Source organism: Equus caballus, chromosome 16 (genome assembly GCF_041296265.1).
Source record: "Equus caballus isolate H_3958 breed thoroughbred chromosome 16, TB-T2T, whole genome shotgun sequence".
NCBI lineage: Eukaryota > Metazoa > Chordata > Mammalia > Perissodactyla > Equidae > Equus > Equus caballus.
This window is the reverse complement of record NC_091699.1, coordinates 52612070-52626350: the sequence shown is the minus strand read 5'-3', so window position 1 is coordinate 52626350 and position 14281 is coordinate 52612070. Positions and strand designations below refer to the sequence as shown.

General features: G+C 42.8%; 1 protein-coding gene across 4 annotated transcripts in view; it reads left to right on the top strand.

Moving 5' to 3' along the window:
* The first annotated feature begins 540 nt into the window (after positions 1–540).
* The window catches only part of LARS2 (leucyl-tRNA synthetase 2, mitochondrial), a 165808-nt gene continuing 152067 nt past the window's right edge, over positions 541–14281 (top strand). For 2 of the 4 annotated variants that reach the window (XM_023620580.2, XM_005600763.4), the window contains exons 1-3: positions 626–772; positions 5320–5574; positions 11176–11304. In XM_023620580.2, the coding sequence (XP_023476348.1) occupies positions 5341–5574; positions 11176–11304 (363 nt within the window). In that variant the 5' untranslated portion in view covers positions 626–772; positions 5320–5340. Of the gene's footprint in view, positions 773–5319; positions 5575–11175; positions 11305–14281 lie in introns of all 4 variants that reach the window. The other 2 variants (XM_001500836.5, XM_070237846.1) reach the window with 2 other exon arrangements.

The window sequence follows — 14281 nt, the reverse complement described above, 5'->3', positions numbered from 1 at the left end:
AAAATGATACGTTAACACCACTGGTCCTTCGCAATTCATTCATTGATTCATTTATTTATTTATAGCAAGAAACACGTGCCAGGATGCGTAAGGTTACAGGGTGGGAAATGTAAACTCTCTAGGATAGTGGGCGGTCAGGCATCGTGATTTCCTGACTCCCAGCCCACGTATCAGGTGAGAAGAGGACACTTTACCTCCAGTCTTGGAGAGGTGATTCCCCTCCAAGGTTAGAAGATGACGGAATATGGTGGAAGAAGATGCTTTAACCATCACGCGGTCCAATAAGGATCAAGAGGTTGGGAGACCTGCCCAAGCCCAGGAGGGGACTGTAGCTACGCTGGGATCCAAAGCCTGACCTCAGGCCTCCTTCAGCGCTCTTTACACCATTTGCCGTCCAGTTTATTCTGGGGCCATTCAACTGAGGGCTCGCTCACATCAACTGCAACTGTAAGCATCTGACCCCCAAAGTGTCTAGGGTTTTCGTGACGCCAAACACGAGCAAGAGGACGGATCCGAGGGGCGGAGCTTGGGGCGGAACCCGGGCCCGCGGCGCCGACGCCCTCGCCCCACGGGCTGCCGGGAGTCCGCGCGACCTGCCCCGGCTCCGCCTGCCCCGGCTCCGCCTGCCCCGGCTTGTCTGTGTCCGCGGCGGCCGCTACCAATAAAGTTGTTGTTCTGCCAACATGGCGGCGCCCATGGTGACTGGCGGGGCCGTGTTCGCCTAAAGTGGGAACTAACGCGTAAGGCGCCTTAGGCCAGAGCCTGTGAGCAGGTAAACTCCCGAGCCGGGCTCATCGGGACGAGAGACGAGGCCCGACCTCCTCTCTCCCTGGATTGGGAGGTTCCCACTTGCTGGGGGCAGGAAGGGAAGGTGCGGGCTGGGTTAGGTGGTCCCGGAGCCGTGCAATTTCTGAACTGGAAAAGTCTCTGAGATCTGGGTTCTGACTCTTTGAGCCACCGGGTACTTTCCTGGAAAAATGCACATGTACATATAGTTTTGTACTCAAGTTCCCGTCCCCTCTGCTTCCCCTACCCCAATTTGTCCCTGGATCTTTGCTCCCTGGGCTGGGGGTTTGGACCCAGTTAAAGGCCATCAGTGCACCTCAGTGGCCCACAGGTCATTACCACAGCATGTTAGGGCTCGAAGCTCCTCAGAGATCATCTGGGTTTACCCCTTCATCTTAAGGAGAAACGGAGGCTCCAGATAGGAAATAATTTGCCTGAGGTCACACAGGAAATTAGTAGTTGCAAAAGTCAAGATCTGTATATTTTTGTCACAAAGCTTTATTTCTTTAATTGCTTTTCCCGGGTACGTTCTCGAACACTTTCTTTTGGGTGCACACAAATGCCCTCATTTGCTTCTCCCATATGTTCTGTTTCTTCCCCCGTCTTCGATTCTTTTCCTAGGTTTCCCTGTCTGTATATGATTGTCATTTTGGGTCCTGTTCTCAGGCCCCTCCCTCTGTGGTCACACATCACTACCCCCACTGTTCTCAAAAAACTTAACCTTAAGCTCTAAGTGAGGTTGAGGTCCGGGCTGACTCTAAAGAGGAGTGGAGTAGTGGGGATTGATCATTTGGAAGGATGTGGAAGAAGAAACAAGATTCCAAACATTTAGGCAAGGAACTAGATGAGACAGAGCTAAGGAGAAAAGGGCCAAGTAGATCATAAATAGAAGACATGAGCGAAACCTTTCCCATTCCTCGTATGGGCATAGTCTTCTAATAGAATGGTTGCTTCTTATTGTCAGGAAGAGGCAGCGCCCTTCAGGGCTTTTTGATGGTGAAGTGGTCCAAAGCAGGGCCTGGGAAGTAAAGGAAGGGAACAGGGCTGAGCTCCAGGAAGTACTGTAATAAATCATAGCCCTGAGTACACTGTATGCTGAGTCTTGGGGACCCCCTAACACAAAGGGTATGAACTTTTCTTAAAGTCTTGACACGTATTATCAGATTACTCTCCAGAGAGGTGGAGTCAATTTACATTCCCACCAGCAGTATACAAAATGCACATTCCTTTTCATTGCATGTTTTTTTGCCAATCTGGTAAGCAAAATATTTTATTGTTGTTTTAATCTGCATGTCTTTGATTAGTTGTAAAATTGATCTTTTTCATGTATTTATTAGCCATTTGTATTTCCTCTTCCCCTTTGCCCGTTTTTAAAATTAGGTTTTTGTGTGTGTGTGAGGAAGATTGTCCCTGAGCTAACATCTATGGCAATCTTCCTCTACTTTGTATGTGGGATGCCGCCACAGCATGGCTGATGAATGGAGTAGGTCTGCACCTGGGATCCACACCTGCAAACCCTGGGCCACTGAAGTGGTACATGTGGAACTTCAACCACTTGGCCAGGGGGCCCGCGCCCAAATTAGGTTTTTAATGTTTCTCTTCTCATGTGAACTATTTATATAGTAGGATAACCTTTTGTTGTTGCAGTAATTTCCTCTCAGCTTATGGTTTGCTTTCTAATTTTGTTCACGGTGTTTCTGATATACAGATATTTTATATTTTAGAGAGATTTATTAATATTTTCCTTTATGAATTCTTCCATTGCTTTTGTGCTCAGGACAGAACATCCTACGCCTTGGAAAGAATTATTAAATACTCATGTATAATTTTGTCTTGTTTTAAGGTATTTTTCAAAAATTCTGTAATCTATATGGGATTTACTCTGGTTTATGGTTTGAAGTAGGGCTCTAATTTGAATTTTTTCCTCATTCATTGACTAATCTATCACTTTCTAATCTACTTGTGCTTTTTACTTTTTGAACTTTAAGTTCTTTTAGATACTCTGATCTGTTTCAGGATTCTGTAGTCTATATCATTGGTTTATGTAACGAGAAGGTTATTAGTGAGCCAGGTATTATGTAAACATTTTTACAGGGCTTATTCTTGTTGTGTAGACAGGGGTTGTTATGTGTTGTTTATGATTCGGTATATAGTATAAGTAAGTTATAGAAACAAGGTTAGAGTTTTAAGTGAAAGAATGACCTGGTTTCATATTACTCATATTGGTGATCTGCCTGCATTCTGATATTTCATTTCTCACAACGGCTAACCAGCATTGAAACCAAAAACTTGTGAGAGTACAGTTCAGGTCAGTTTGTAATTTTACAATTTTGTTGTTTTCCATTGTTTCTATTCGAGAGGATAGTCCAAAACACTCTCCTATGGGTTCTTAGGGAATGCAGTCTAGGAGGGAAATGGCGGGCATCTGTCTGTGTGCCCTCTGCTAAACTGGCATTCTTTGGCTTGCAAAGATGTAGAAATGCTGACTTAGCAAGAGAACCATAAAATCCAGGACTCCCGTGAATAGTACTAATTATGTAGAAACTCAACACCTAAAAATAAGTGCGATTGCTTTAATTATACCAAGTGTCTGTATATTAGGTTGGTCATGGGAAACTGTTGATATTCAACCAACTTCATACAGTTCAATCTAATATCTGTAGTCACATGTACACGCTTTAAAATAGCCAAGCCCAACGTATAGGGAGGGTTTTTTTAAGAAGCAAGAGGTGTTAAATCAGTGAGAATTGGTGTGTCAAGAACTTTAGCAGACCAACTTATAAAATGCCAGCACTGTGATGCCATTTTGTGTGAGTGTCAAACTCACTTGTATAAGCCTAGAATGAACCTTCTTGGCAACATTTGTGACCCAGGCCAAACCCTTGTAGATATGGAAAAAATTTTGAGAGAATCAAAGAATTAACATCAGCTTTGAGTGCCAGGTTCTTCCTTTATTTCTCTCTTAGTTTTGAAAGATCTATTTTCATCTGTGTTTTCACCATAGCACTTCTCGAAAGCTTTTTGCAAGAAGGCAGAAAATTTAGGCTATTTAGTTATAAATCCTAAATATTTGATGAACTATCCTCTTATTCCCCCCCCTTTTTTTTTTTTGAGGAAGATTAGCCCTGAGCTAATATCTGCCACCAATCCTCCTCTTTTTTGCTGAGGAGGACTAGCCCTGAGCTAACATCCTTGGCTATCTTCCTCTACTTTATATGTAGGACACCTGCCACAGCATGGCTTGACAAGTGGTGTGTAGGTCTGCAGTGGGGCTCCAAACCGGCAAACCCTGGGCCGCAGAAGCAGAACGTGTGAACTTAATCACTGTGCCACTGGGCTGGCCCCTCACCTCAACCTTTTAAACAGTGATAAAACATGAAACTTATTCCATGAGATCATTTCTGGAGTTCATTTTTGGAGGACACCAATGAAACATTCTAGTTGAATTTTAAATTGCAGCTGGGTATCCTGATGGGCCCCATCCTATGGGTTGTATTCCAAAAAACCATAGCACTCACCGCTATGACACATATTATATGTTTGTTTGTTTGTTTCTTATCTGCTTTTCCCTCCTAGTATGTAAGTGCCATGGAAGAAGGGACTTTGTTTGTGTTCACGGCTGTATCCCCAGTGCCTAGAACAGTGTTGGACCTAGTGGCACTCAATAAATATTTGGTAAATGAATGAAGAACAAAATGAATAAACAGTTTCTAAATAATAGTTATTACCTGGCTCAGCCTACTGAGTATATTTAACTCATAATATGTATGAAAAATACTAATAATAGCTCAGAGGCTCTGGTTCTCCTGGGAGGCCCGTGTTCGGATCCCTTCTGATATTTGAGCCTAAGGCCAAGCCAAGATGTGCTGGAGCTCTTCTGGAGCCTGGTCGATGGGAAGTGAAGCCTGCTGACACACCCTGGGCTGTCCTAAAGGGGCGGGGCGGGGGGGGCACTCCACTGCCTCCCTTGCAGCCTGTGAGGTTGTGGCAGGAGCTGGCGCAGGTAGTGGTCTCCGTCTGTTCTTTTTTTTTTTCCCTAAAGATTGGCACATGCCCTAACATCTGTTGCCAATCTTCATTTTTCTTTTTTTTCTTCTCCCCAAAGCCCCCTGGTACGTGGTTGTATATTCTAGTTGCGAGTGCCTCTGGTTATGCTATGTGGGATGCTGCCTCAACATGACATGATGAGTGGTGCCATGTCCGCACCCAGGATCCAAACCAACAAAACCCTGGGCCGCGGAAGCGGAGCCTGCAAACAACCATTCAGCCACTGGCCACCCCAGTCTCTGTCTGTTCTTAGAGGGTTTTTGTATCTTTGGTGTTTGAGGGCACTGACCACCTTTATATTTCCATTAGAAAGTTGTGTTTAGCTCAATTGAAATTCTAAAGAATTCTCCTCAGGGAAAGAAATCATGAAAAGAGTAAGAGGAAAGCAAGTAAGGGCAGGGAACACTGGGCTGTGCTGAATGGAAGAATGAGCTCAGGAGAGGGTTCTGGGCAACTCACGAGTGTGCTCTCTGCTCTCCTTTTCAGGGCCTTCCCACCTTCTGAAGAATGGCTTCTCCTTGGCAGAGACTGGGTTTTTATGCCTCTCTTCTGAAAAGGCAGCTAAATGGTGGGCCAGATGTCATCAACTGGGGAAAGAGAGTGATTCCAAGGCGTACCAGAGGTATTTACAGTGCCACGGGAAAGTGGACGAAAGAGTATACATTGCAGACAAGAAAGGATGTCGAGAAATGGTGGCATCAACGAATAAAAGAACAGGCCTCCAAAATTTCAGAAACCGATGTGAGTATTTTGGGAGATTCTGAGAGGGTACAGAAGAGGGGCCACGGACTAGGACTTTGGGGTCGGACTGCCTGAGTTCAAATAAATTATTAAGTATGTGACCTTGATCCAGATGACTGAATCTCTTTGTGCTTCAGTTTTCTGATCTGTAATGGGCAGTGATAATAATAGTGCGTGCCTGCTTCCTAGGATGCTCATGAGGGGTAAGTGAGATGAGACAAGGTTAGTGCTTCGAAGAGTTTCAGTACGGTGCATGTACACACAAGGTGCATGCAGACAGCACCACACTGGGCATTCTGGAGCAGCGCTTCCTGGGGAAGCTCATTAGGGTAGGAGCCATAGCAGGTGTTGGGTCCTTCGTGGTCCATTACATGGTGGGGTAGCACACAGGGATCTGGCAGGGTCAGATGCGAGACTCCTGAGAGGCACCTGGGCCACTCAGCTATGGAACTTTTAAGCTCCCTATTTTGAGTAGCACCTGCCCCTCCCCTGGCATGACCTTGTCCTCTAGCCCTGTTCTGCTACCTTAGCATCATGGTTAGGGAGGTCCCAGCCCTTCCCTGATATGATCTGGGGCTGGGATCCAACCTTGCAGTAGCAGCTATGTGAGTTAATGGACTGTTGGCTTCTGGTCCGTGTGCACCAGCTCAGTACTGTCCCTGCATTGGATTAGGTACTTGGCTGTCGCTGGTTTCCATGGCATGCTCTGCTGGAGACTGGCTCCTTCTCTGGGAGGCCAGCCTGCTGAGCATCAGTCCTGGGTGCATTAAGCCTCACCTCTCAATATTGGTCAAAATGACAAATGGAATATGTGATTTGTTTACATGAAATGTTGAATCTGATCAGAGCAAAGCACTATGAGACAGAGTTTTACTGTTAAATTCTGACCATCCCTTTGTAATAGTTACCAGTCGCATAATACAGCCCCTCTATATTTAATAGAAGAAATTAGGCCAGAGGCAAGCACTTGAGTAAATGTATCTGTGCAAGACTGCACTCACTGGAATTGCCTTTCCCCCATCTCCTGATTCTCATCTCATCAGACTCGTTCTTTCTATGAGATTGGTCCTTATGAAGAGTGGGGGAGCGGAGGAGCTATTTGTGTTAAACTGGAGATGGTTTTGCCATTGGTTAGAAGCGAAATCTGGTATTGAGAGAGAGGTAGTGTATAACAAGTGAAATGACAAAAAGGAGGGTTTGAATGTACTGCAGTGCAATGAAAGCTTGGCTCTTACCTCATCAGGAAATGAAAGGCCCGTGTGTCAACCTGACCGAACTAATGTAACTAAATGTATTTTGGAAACAAACTCTCGGGAGCTGTTTAATTCTAAATGAGGAGCATAAAATTAGCTTTTTATTCTTTGGGTTTAGATTATAATTTAGTGACTTATAAACATTTTGAAGTTGTGGCTTCTTGATTTTGTGACATCTCATTCTTAAGCATATGATTTTTTAAAAAAATTAAATGGATCAAAATAAACCAAATTTCAATAATTGGGGAAACAGAGTCAAGGATATACTGGGTGAGCCCCTCGTGGCGCTCTGTCAGGGTTTGAATCAGGTGATGGTAAAGTGGAGGGAGCCGCTGACGAGGAGTCTGGAGCCTTGGCAGTAATACTGGCTCTGCCCCCAAAGTCAATGTGATCTTGGCCACATCATTTAGCCCCTTTGATCCTCAGATTCCTTGCATTGTTTATCTCACAGAATGGTTTTAAAAACCAAATGAGAAAATGTGGCTGAACTCATTTTACAAATTGAAGTGTTATATAAATAAAAGATACAAGAGGATAAAAATATGTGGTATGTCTTTGTCAAGAACTGAGAGTGTGACTGGATGCTGATTGATTTTGAAGCATTTATAATTGACCTCACTCTGGTGAGGTGAAATCCACACTGATAAGATGCTAGAAGTTGAATATCTTGCCATCTTCATCATAATCATCATTATAAAAAGAACTTCCATTTAATGAGCATTTTACGATATGTCAGGCACCATCTTTCCATTTATTGTCTCACTTAATCCTGAAACAACCCTGAGGGTAGCTATTATTATCCTCATTTTTGGAGTAAGAAAACTGAGGCTCAGAAAGGGGTTTGGGAATTTGTTGAGATGCACAACTAACCTGTGACAGAGCCAGGATTCAAACTCAGACACACTTGCTTCCTGAGCTCCTGCTTTCACCTTCTTTTGGCTCAAATCAATGTATAGATTGTAAACTAGCCCAGAAAAGCAGAGGAATTCGCCGAAGGTCTCAAAACTAGTGGCAAGGCTGGGACCAGAGTTAAGGTCTGAGCTTGTCCTGTCTGCCATCCTCTGGACTCAGCGGCAGCTTTGGAGCATCATCTATAAAGAGGCAGAAGTTAGCTTTCTCCTGACACCAGAAGCTGACAAAAATAATAGGACTCACTTATAAAAACCATCCTTTTCCCATTGCTTATGATCTTAATTTCTTTTAAAGGCTTAAATCCTTGCACTTTTATATAATTATGAAAATTTCCCTTTCAATCAGATTCCTGCTCAATTATAAGAAACACCCATAATTCCTTCTCTCCTTCCCCCTGCAAGAGGATAGAACTTATTTCATTGTGACAGAGGAAGATAGCTTAATTCACACAGAAAAGCAAAAGGCAGGGGCAGGCAGTCAGCTGAATACTTTTCTGCAATAAACAAAAATATTCATGAATATTTATGACTTTTGCTAGCAATACATTTTTATACATCTATAAAACTCACTTTTGGAGTTTGGCTTAGCTGGTATATAATGAATCACTTGATTTTGCTATAAATTTAATCTTTGTTGGACAGACATACAAAAAGGAGAGCTAATGAAGTAGCTATATGTGGAAAATGTTTGGGGCAAGAAGGATTGTTAAAAATAATATTAAAAAATATATCACTGTAATAAAAACAAGGTGATTATAATAAAATAAAAATAGGTTTAATGTAAAAAGTTTAAAATGAAAAACTAGAAATAGTTTATATCAGGGATTTCATTGTTTTTTTCAGATGCCAAAGAACTCTGTAACAGCTGTTTTCGCAGGTCCCTAAAATCCTCAAAGAAAAGGCAGTCGGCTTGATCCGCTGCTGGAAGGAGTAGGGCTGAGCGCAGTGGACAGTTTGCTTGCCTCTGATTCTTTACTAAGTAACAGAATGAGATCTCACCCCTCCTCTGAGGGACTTGTGTACAAGCTGAGAGGATTATCTGTCACTTTCCTTCTTAAAGACAGTAAGTGCTGAGTCTCCACCCACTCCTGGCTCTCAGGTCTTCTCTCATGCTCCCAAGGTTTTCCTTAAGCGTTCTGGATCCTTTGTTTCCAATTGAAGTGCACGACCAGTGTGCTGCTCTCCATCCGTTTATGTAAATCCACAGCAGTTGTCCCTTCAGCATTTCAAGGTGATTTTTGAGTTGATGTGTTATCCAGACTCCTTATTTGTCCTCTTTTCCCTTTTCTTCCTTCAGGCAATGTTACTTCTCACTCATTGGTAATTTCTAGAGGATGAGCAGGACAGAGAAATGTTCCCCTCTAGTCTAGCTGGATGGTAGTGGCTCTGTTCAAGGTTTAACTTCTTTGCTGAAGAAAGTTTAAAGCAAGGGGTCAAATGAGATTTGGAAAGAATCTGATTTCTGGTTTCCTTCACAGTTGGCTGTATCCATTCTCAGTCTTGGAAATACTTAGCAAAAAATATACCCCGACACACAAATACACAGAAGAACGGTTTTGAATATTCTGCTTTACATTTGTTTTATTTACTTTTGGGGAAGCAAAGCCTTCAAGAACTCTGGTAGAGCTCTAGGAAGGGAGTAAGCACAGGAAGAGAAAAACAGAAGGCAGAAATAAAGGAAATAATGGTAATATCAGATGGTCCCAACCCTCAGTGACCAAACGGAAGCAGTTCCCTGTTGCTCCTCCTTTCTCAGAGGACCCCCCCTTGGGGGGATTTAAGGCGGGCCAGGGGGAACACTCCCATCACCAGGACAGGATTTGTGAAGTTTGCTGGGAAAAATGCCCTTGAGTAATAAGTGCTCTGCAGAGGCCAGTTGTCAGGCTTTCAGAGCACAGAGGCCAGCAAACGTTTATGCGATGGTTAATAAACTCCTGCTGGGGGTGGCCGGGGTCAGGGGGCTGGGCAGAAAGATGATTAAAACATAGTCCTTACCCTTGAACAACAGGTCTCCAGTAAGGAATCAATTAAATGGCTACCACCTTTGCTTTGGACCCTTATCCCCTCGTGTGCCCAAACTCATGGCAGCATTCATGGTTGTTGTTTTTTTAAAATTTTTTTGAGGTTATAATAGTTTATAACATTGTGAAATTTCAGTTGTACATTGTTATTTGTCAGTCACCATATGTATGTGCCCCCTTACCCCTTTTGCCCACCCCCAACCCCCTTCCCCCCTGGTAACCACTAATCTGTTCTCTTTGTCCATGTGTTTGTTTATCTTCCATGTTTGAGTGAAATCATATGGTGTTTGTCTTTCTCTGTCTGGCTTATTTCACTTAACATAATACCCTCAAGTTTCTTCCATGTTGTTGCAAATGGGATGATTTTTGTCTTTTTTATGGCTGAGTAGTATTCCACTGCGTATATATATCAAATTTTCTTTATCCAGTCATCGGTTGATGGGCACTTGCGTTACTTCCACGTCTTGGCTGTTGTGAATAATGCTGCAATGAACATAGGGGTGTATAAGTCTCTTTGAATTGTTGATTTCAAGTTCTTTGGATAAATACCCAGTAATGGGATGGCTGGATTGTGTGGTATTATTTTTAATGTTTTGAGAAATCTCCATACTGTTTTCCATAGTGGCTGCACCAGTTCATCATTCACCATCTCACTGGTGGGAGAACGAAGGTGCCCAAAGTCAGTGTTCCAATAAGGACTGCCTGCCCTGTGTTCATTCTGTTCGGATGCATGTACTGTTTTCCTGTGTTTTTCATGATGAAACCGCGTCTTTGGAAGCTGGAGAGTTATGTAATCCTGGCCCGTGGCTGGCTATAGATCACTCCTGGGAAACAACAGCCTTCTCCCTTCATTGGCTAAGATTTTCTCATTACCTTCCCATTTCAACTTTTTCTATTGAAAGATAAGCTCACAATGAAACGGAGAAACCCAGGACCCAAACCGATGCCTTAGAATCCTGCTCTTCCTGCTAAATCCAAGTCTGAATGCAGCCTCAGGGAGTTTAGGCAGGGGCTCCATTTTTAGAGATGTCACATCTCTCTGATTCGCTATTGTTTCCTGGAATTATATGGATATGTGTTAGAGCTACATTTAGAAAAGCATACAGTTCTTGAAGACCTAGATAGCAGCTGTCTTAAAAGAGCAGCTTTTAAAAAAGAAAAAAGAAGATTAAAAATATATATGGGTAATTAGCACTTAGAGGTTGTTCGGCATTATTTTGGACATTCTTTACCTTAAACGAGGGCTTTGCATTTTGGTTTTTGACACTTTTGTCAATTTACATTATGGGAACAGTTTTTTTAAAAGGAAACTTTTGAAAAGGTTAAATTATTACCTTAAGTAAAGTGCCAAAATATTATGTGCATGCAGGGTTCCCAGTAAATGCTTAATAAATACTTATTGTCATTCTTTCCTAGAAATCAAAGCCCAAGTTTTACGTGCTTTCCATGTTCCCATATCCTTCTGGCAAGCTGCACATGGGCCATGTGCGTGTGTACACCATCAGCGACACCATTGCACGGTTCCAGAAAATGAGAGGGATGCAGGTAAGGAAAGAAGCCTGCCCGAACCGCCCTCTTCTGCCCAACTCAGGACAACAAGAATGTGGTAATATGTGTTCAAGATGAATGAAGAAAACCAATTTTAGTTAAGATTAGGATAGCTTTGAAGATAAACATGGAAAGCTCAGTGTTTCCTTTAATGAACTGGAAGACATAACAATGCATCTCGATTACCTGGGGGCAGCCATGTGCTGGGTGTTGTGCTACGGATGGATATGGGGTGGGAGTGGGGTGAAAGGTAGCTACAATTGTGGGTAACACGTGCTATCTCCCCAAGAGGGGCTCACAGTCTGGGGGTGGGGGTGAAACCTAAATAGATAATCATTGTATAGGGGGATGAATCAAATAGTGTGAATAGGGATCAAAGCCTAGGAGTAAGAGGTGGTGCCACAAGAGATTTTTCTCTTTGTATTTATAATATTTTCTATATTCTCTAATGAGTATGTATTTATTTCATAACAGAAAAAGTAAAATTTTTTCAAGAAAAAATATTTGGGGAGTAACAACCCTCAGGGAGTTGAGAAAGGCGCCAGTGAAGGGGGAATATCTGACATGGGTCGTGAAGGACAAAGTGAGTTTTCCTGGGATAGGAGGAGAAAGACCCTTCCGTGGCTGATGCGAGTCACTCCCCTTACCCCACTGCCAATTACACCAGAGCCTGCTCTTCACACGTCATCTGTGAGGTGAGGTGGAAATAATCATGGTACCTTCTTTAATCACTTACCGAGAGAGGCAGGGTCGAAGAGGGGCTGAGTGCATGGGCCATTGAACCAGATAGCCAGGATTCAAATGCCAGCTCTTAACGCTTAATAGCTGTGTGGCCTTTGACTAGTTACTTAATTAACCTCTCTAAGACCTAGTATTCTGTCATCTGTAAGATGGGGATAAAATAGTACCTGCCGTTTGGCCTGTTACAAGGATTCAAAGAGAATGACTATGAAACACTTAGCATATACCTGGCACATGGTGCAGAACCAGTAAATATTAGCACTGCTAACGGAAGCTGGACCCTGCTCGCACAAGCCCCGGAAAGCCCACTGTACAGATGTCTGCCCAAGTTTGTGTTTATTAGTCACCTTAGTAGCTTGAAATCTGCCATAGTAGGAGTATTTACACTATGGAAATCAGCAAACCCTACAAATCAGGGCTTTTTCTTCTAGAGAGCCAATTGTTAAACATACACTGGCGCTCCTACTGGCTATTGCTATTGTTAACCTGTCAGAGCCTGAACAAATGATAGGAGCTACTTCCAAGTTCTTTATAAAGGTTTTCTTTTAGAAAGGTAAGTGCATTTGTTGTCACAATTGGCTTGAAAATTTACGCTGAACTGACATTGGCAGCAAGAAGTACTCCTAAGGAAGTCAAGTTATAACGTCTCTTTGTCACTTGAAGAGTTAATAACTTTATACTATCAAGTTCAGAGATTTGTGCTCTACTTGAAGATGGCCAGAGGTGTTTGTCTCCTTGGTTTATGCCAGATGTTATTTTTCCCAGACACTGCTTTCCATCATTTCTGCTATGTTTATTAGAAAGAGGCGGTGCAGAATAAATTGGCTCTTTGCCTGAAGTATAATTCTTCATCTAACTTTGGTTCTTCAACTAGATTTATCTTATTTTTTTACTAGTGCTAACTTATTTTGGACAATTAGTGAGTGTTGGCAAATCACCGAAGACTAAGCTTTTACAGCAAAACTGTACATTTATAATAATGTGCAGGGAAGCCTTGTAGCAGCTGGTTGGTTGAGGGGGTGTAGGTGGGGTTCTAATTCCCTTGGATGGATGAGATGTTACACCGAAAGCTCAAGGCAGAACCCCAGGCCCAGAGGTACTGGGACCCTTGTAGGCAGCTCAGACCCAAAAGACAAGATGGAGTCCCCTAGTGTAACTGCAGTCCAAGGCAGGCTGGATCCGGGAATGGGACAGCCTAGGTTTGAACTCCATTCTACCACTTTCTCACTGAGTGATCATGCACGCGTCATTTAATGTCTCTGAATCCCACTTTCCTCATCTTTAAAACAGAGATAAGATAACAATAATTCTTCCCTCATAAGGTTCTTGTGTGGGTTAAATGAGATAGGACATGTGTCTGGCACATAATAATCCCTTAATAAGCGGTAGCCACGATTCTTATTTGATCTGATCTGATTTACTCTGGGAAGTCGTTCACCACAATTCAATAAATGAAATGAGTCCCTGTGCTCTTCTTCCTGGGGCACGCTGCATAGAGTTGCCTTCTGAGAAGCAACTTGACTGCAAAACATTGCCTGTGGTTTGTATTATCTAGCCTATGACTTGAGTGGTGTCTGAAACACTGTTATTTGGCTTGTGGTATCTGAGTCTGTGTGATCACCCAGTGCCTAGGATTCTCTTAGTTCCTCAGTTTCAGTTGCTCTGTTTAAGATGATAAGCTACCTTTTCGGGGTATCCTCCAGGTTCTCCTCAAATTAATTTCTTGTTAATTTTCATAGCCCATCTTTAACTCACATCATCCCACATACAACTACCAAATTTGGTGAAAACTTATTCTGCCGTTTTTAAGTGATATGGCAAAGGAGAAACAGAAATCTCGGAGTAATTGTCAGCGGTGTGAAAGCCTGTTGAGCTTCCTGTTGTTTTAAAATCCTTCCTTCCTTCCCAATGTCAGGACTAGTCCCAGAGGTAGAGCAGCACTGAATTCAGGTCAAGTTCAGTGATGCTCACTCTCAGCAGGGAAGGAATATCTAATCTGGAATAACAGGGTCTGATGTATGTGTTGATTAATTCATTCAATACGTAGTCAATGAGCACCGGCTTTATTCTAAACCCTGGGCTTTCTACTGTATTAAATAGAAATATTGGAGTCTTAGGTTCAAAATCAGTCCGTGGCCTAAGAAAAATTCAGCAAGGTTGGCCTTTTTCTATAACTTGGTTTTTCTTTTTTTTTTTTTTTTTTTTTTTTTGAGGAATATTAGCCCTGAGCTAG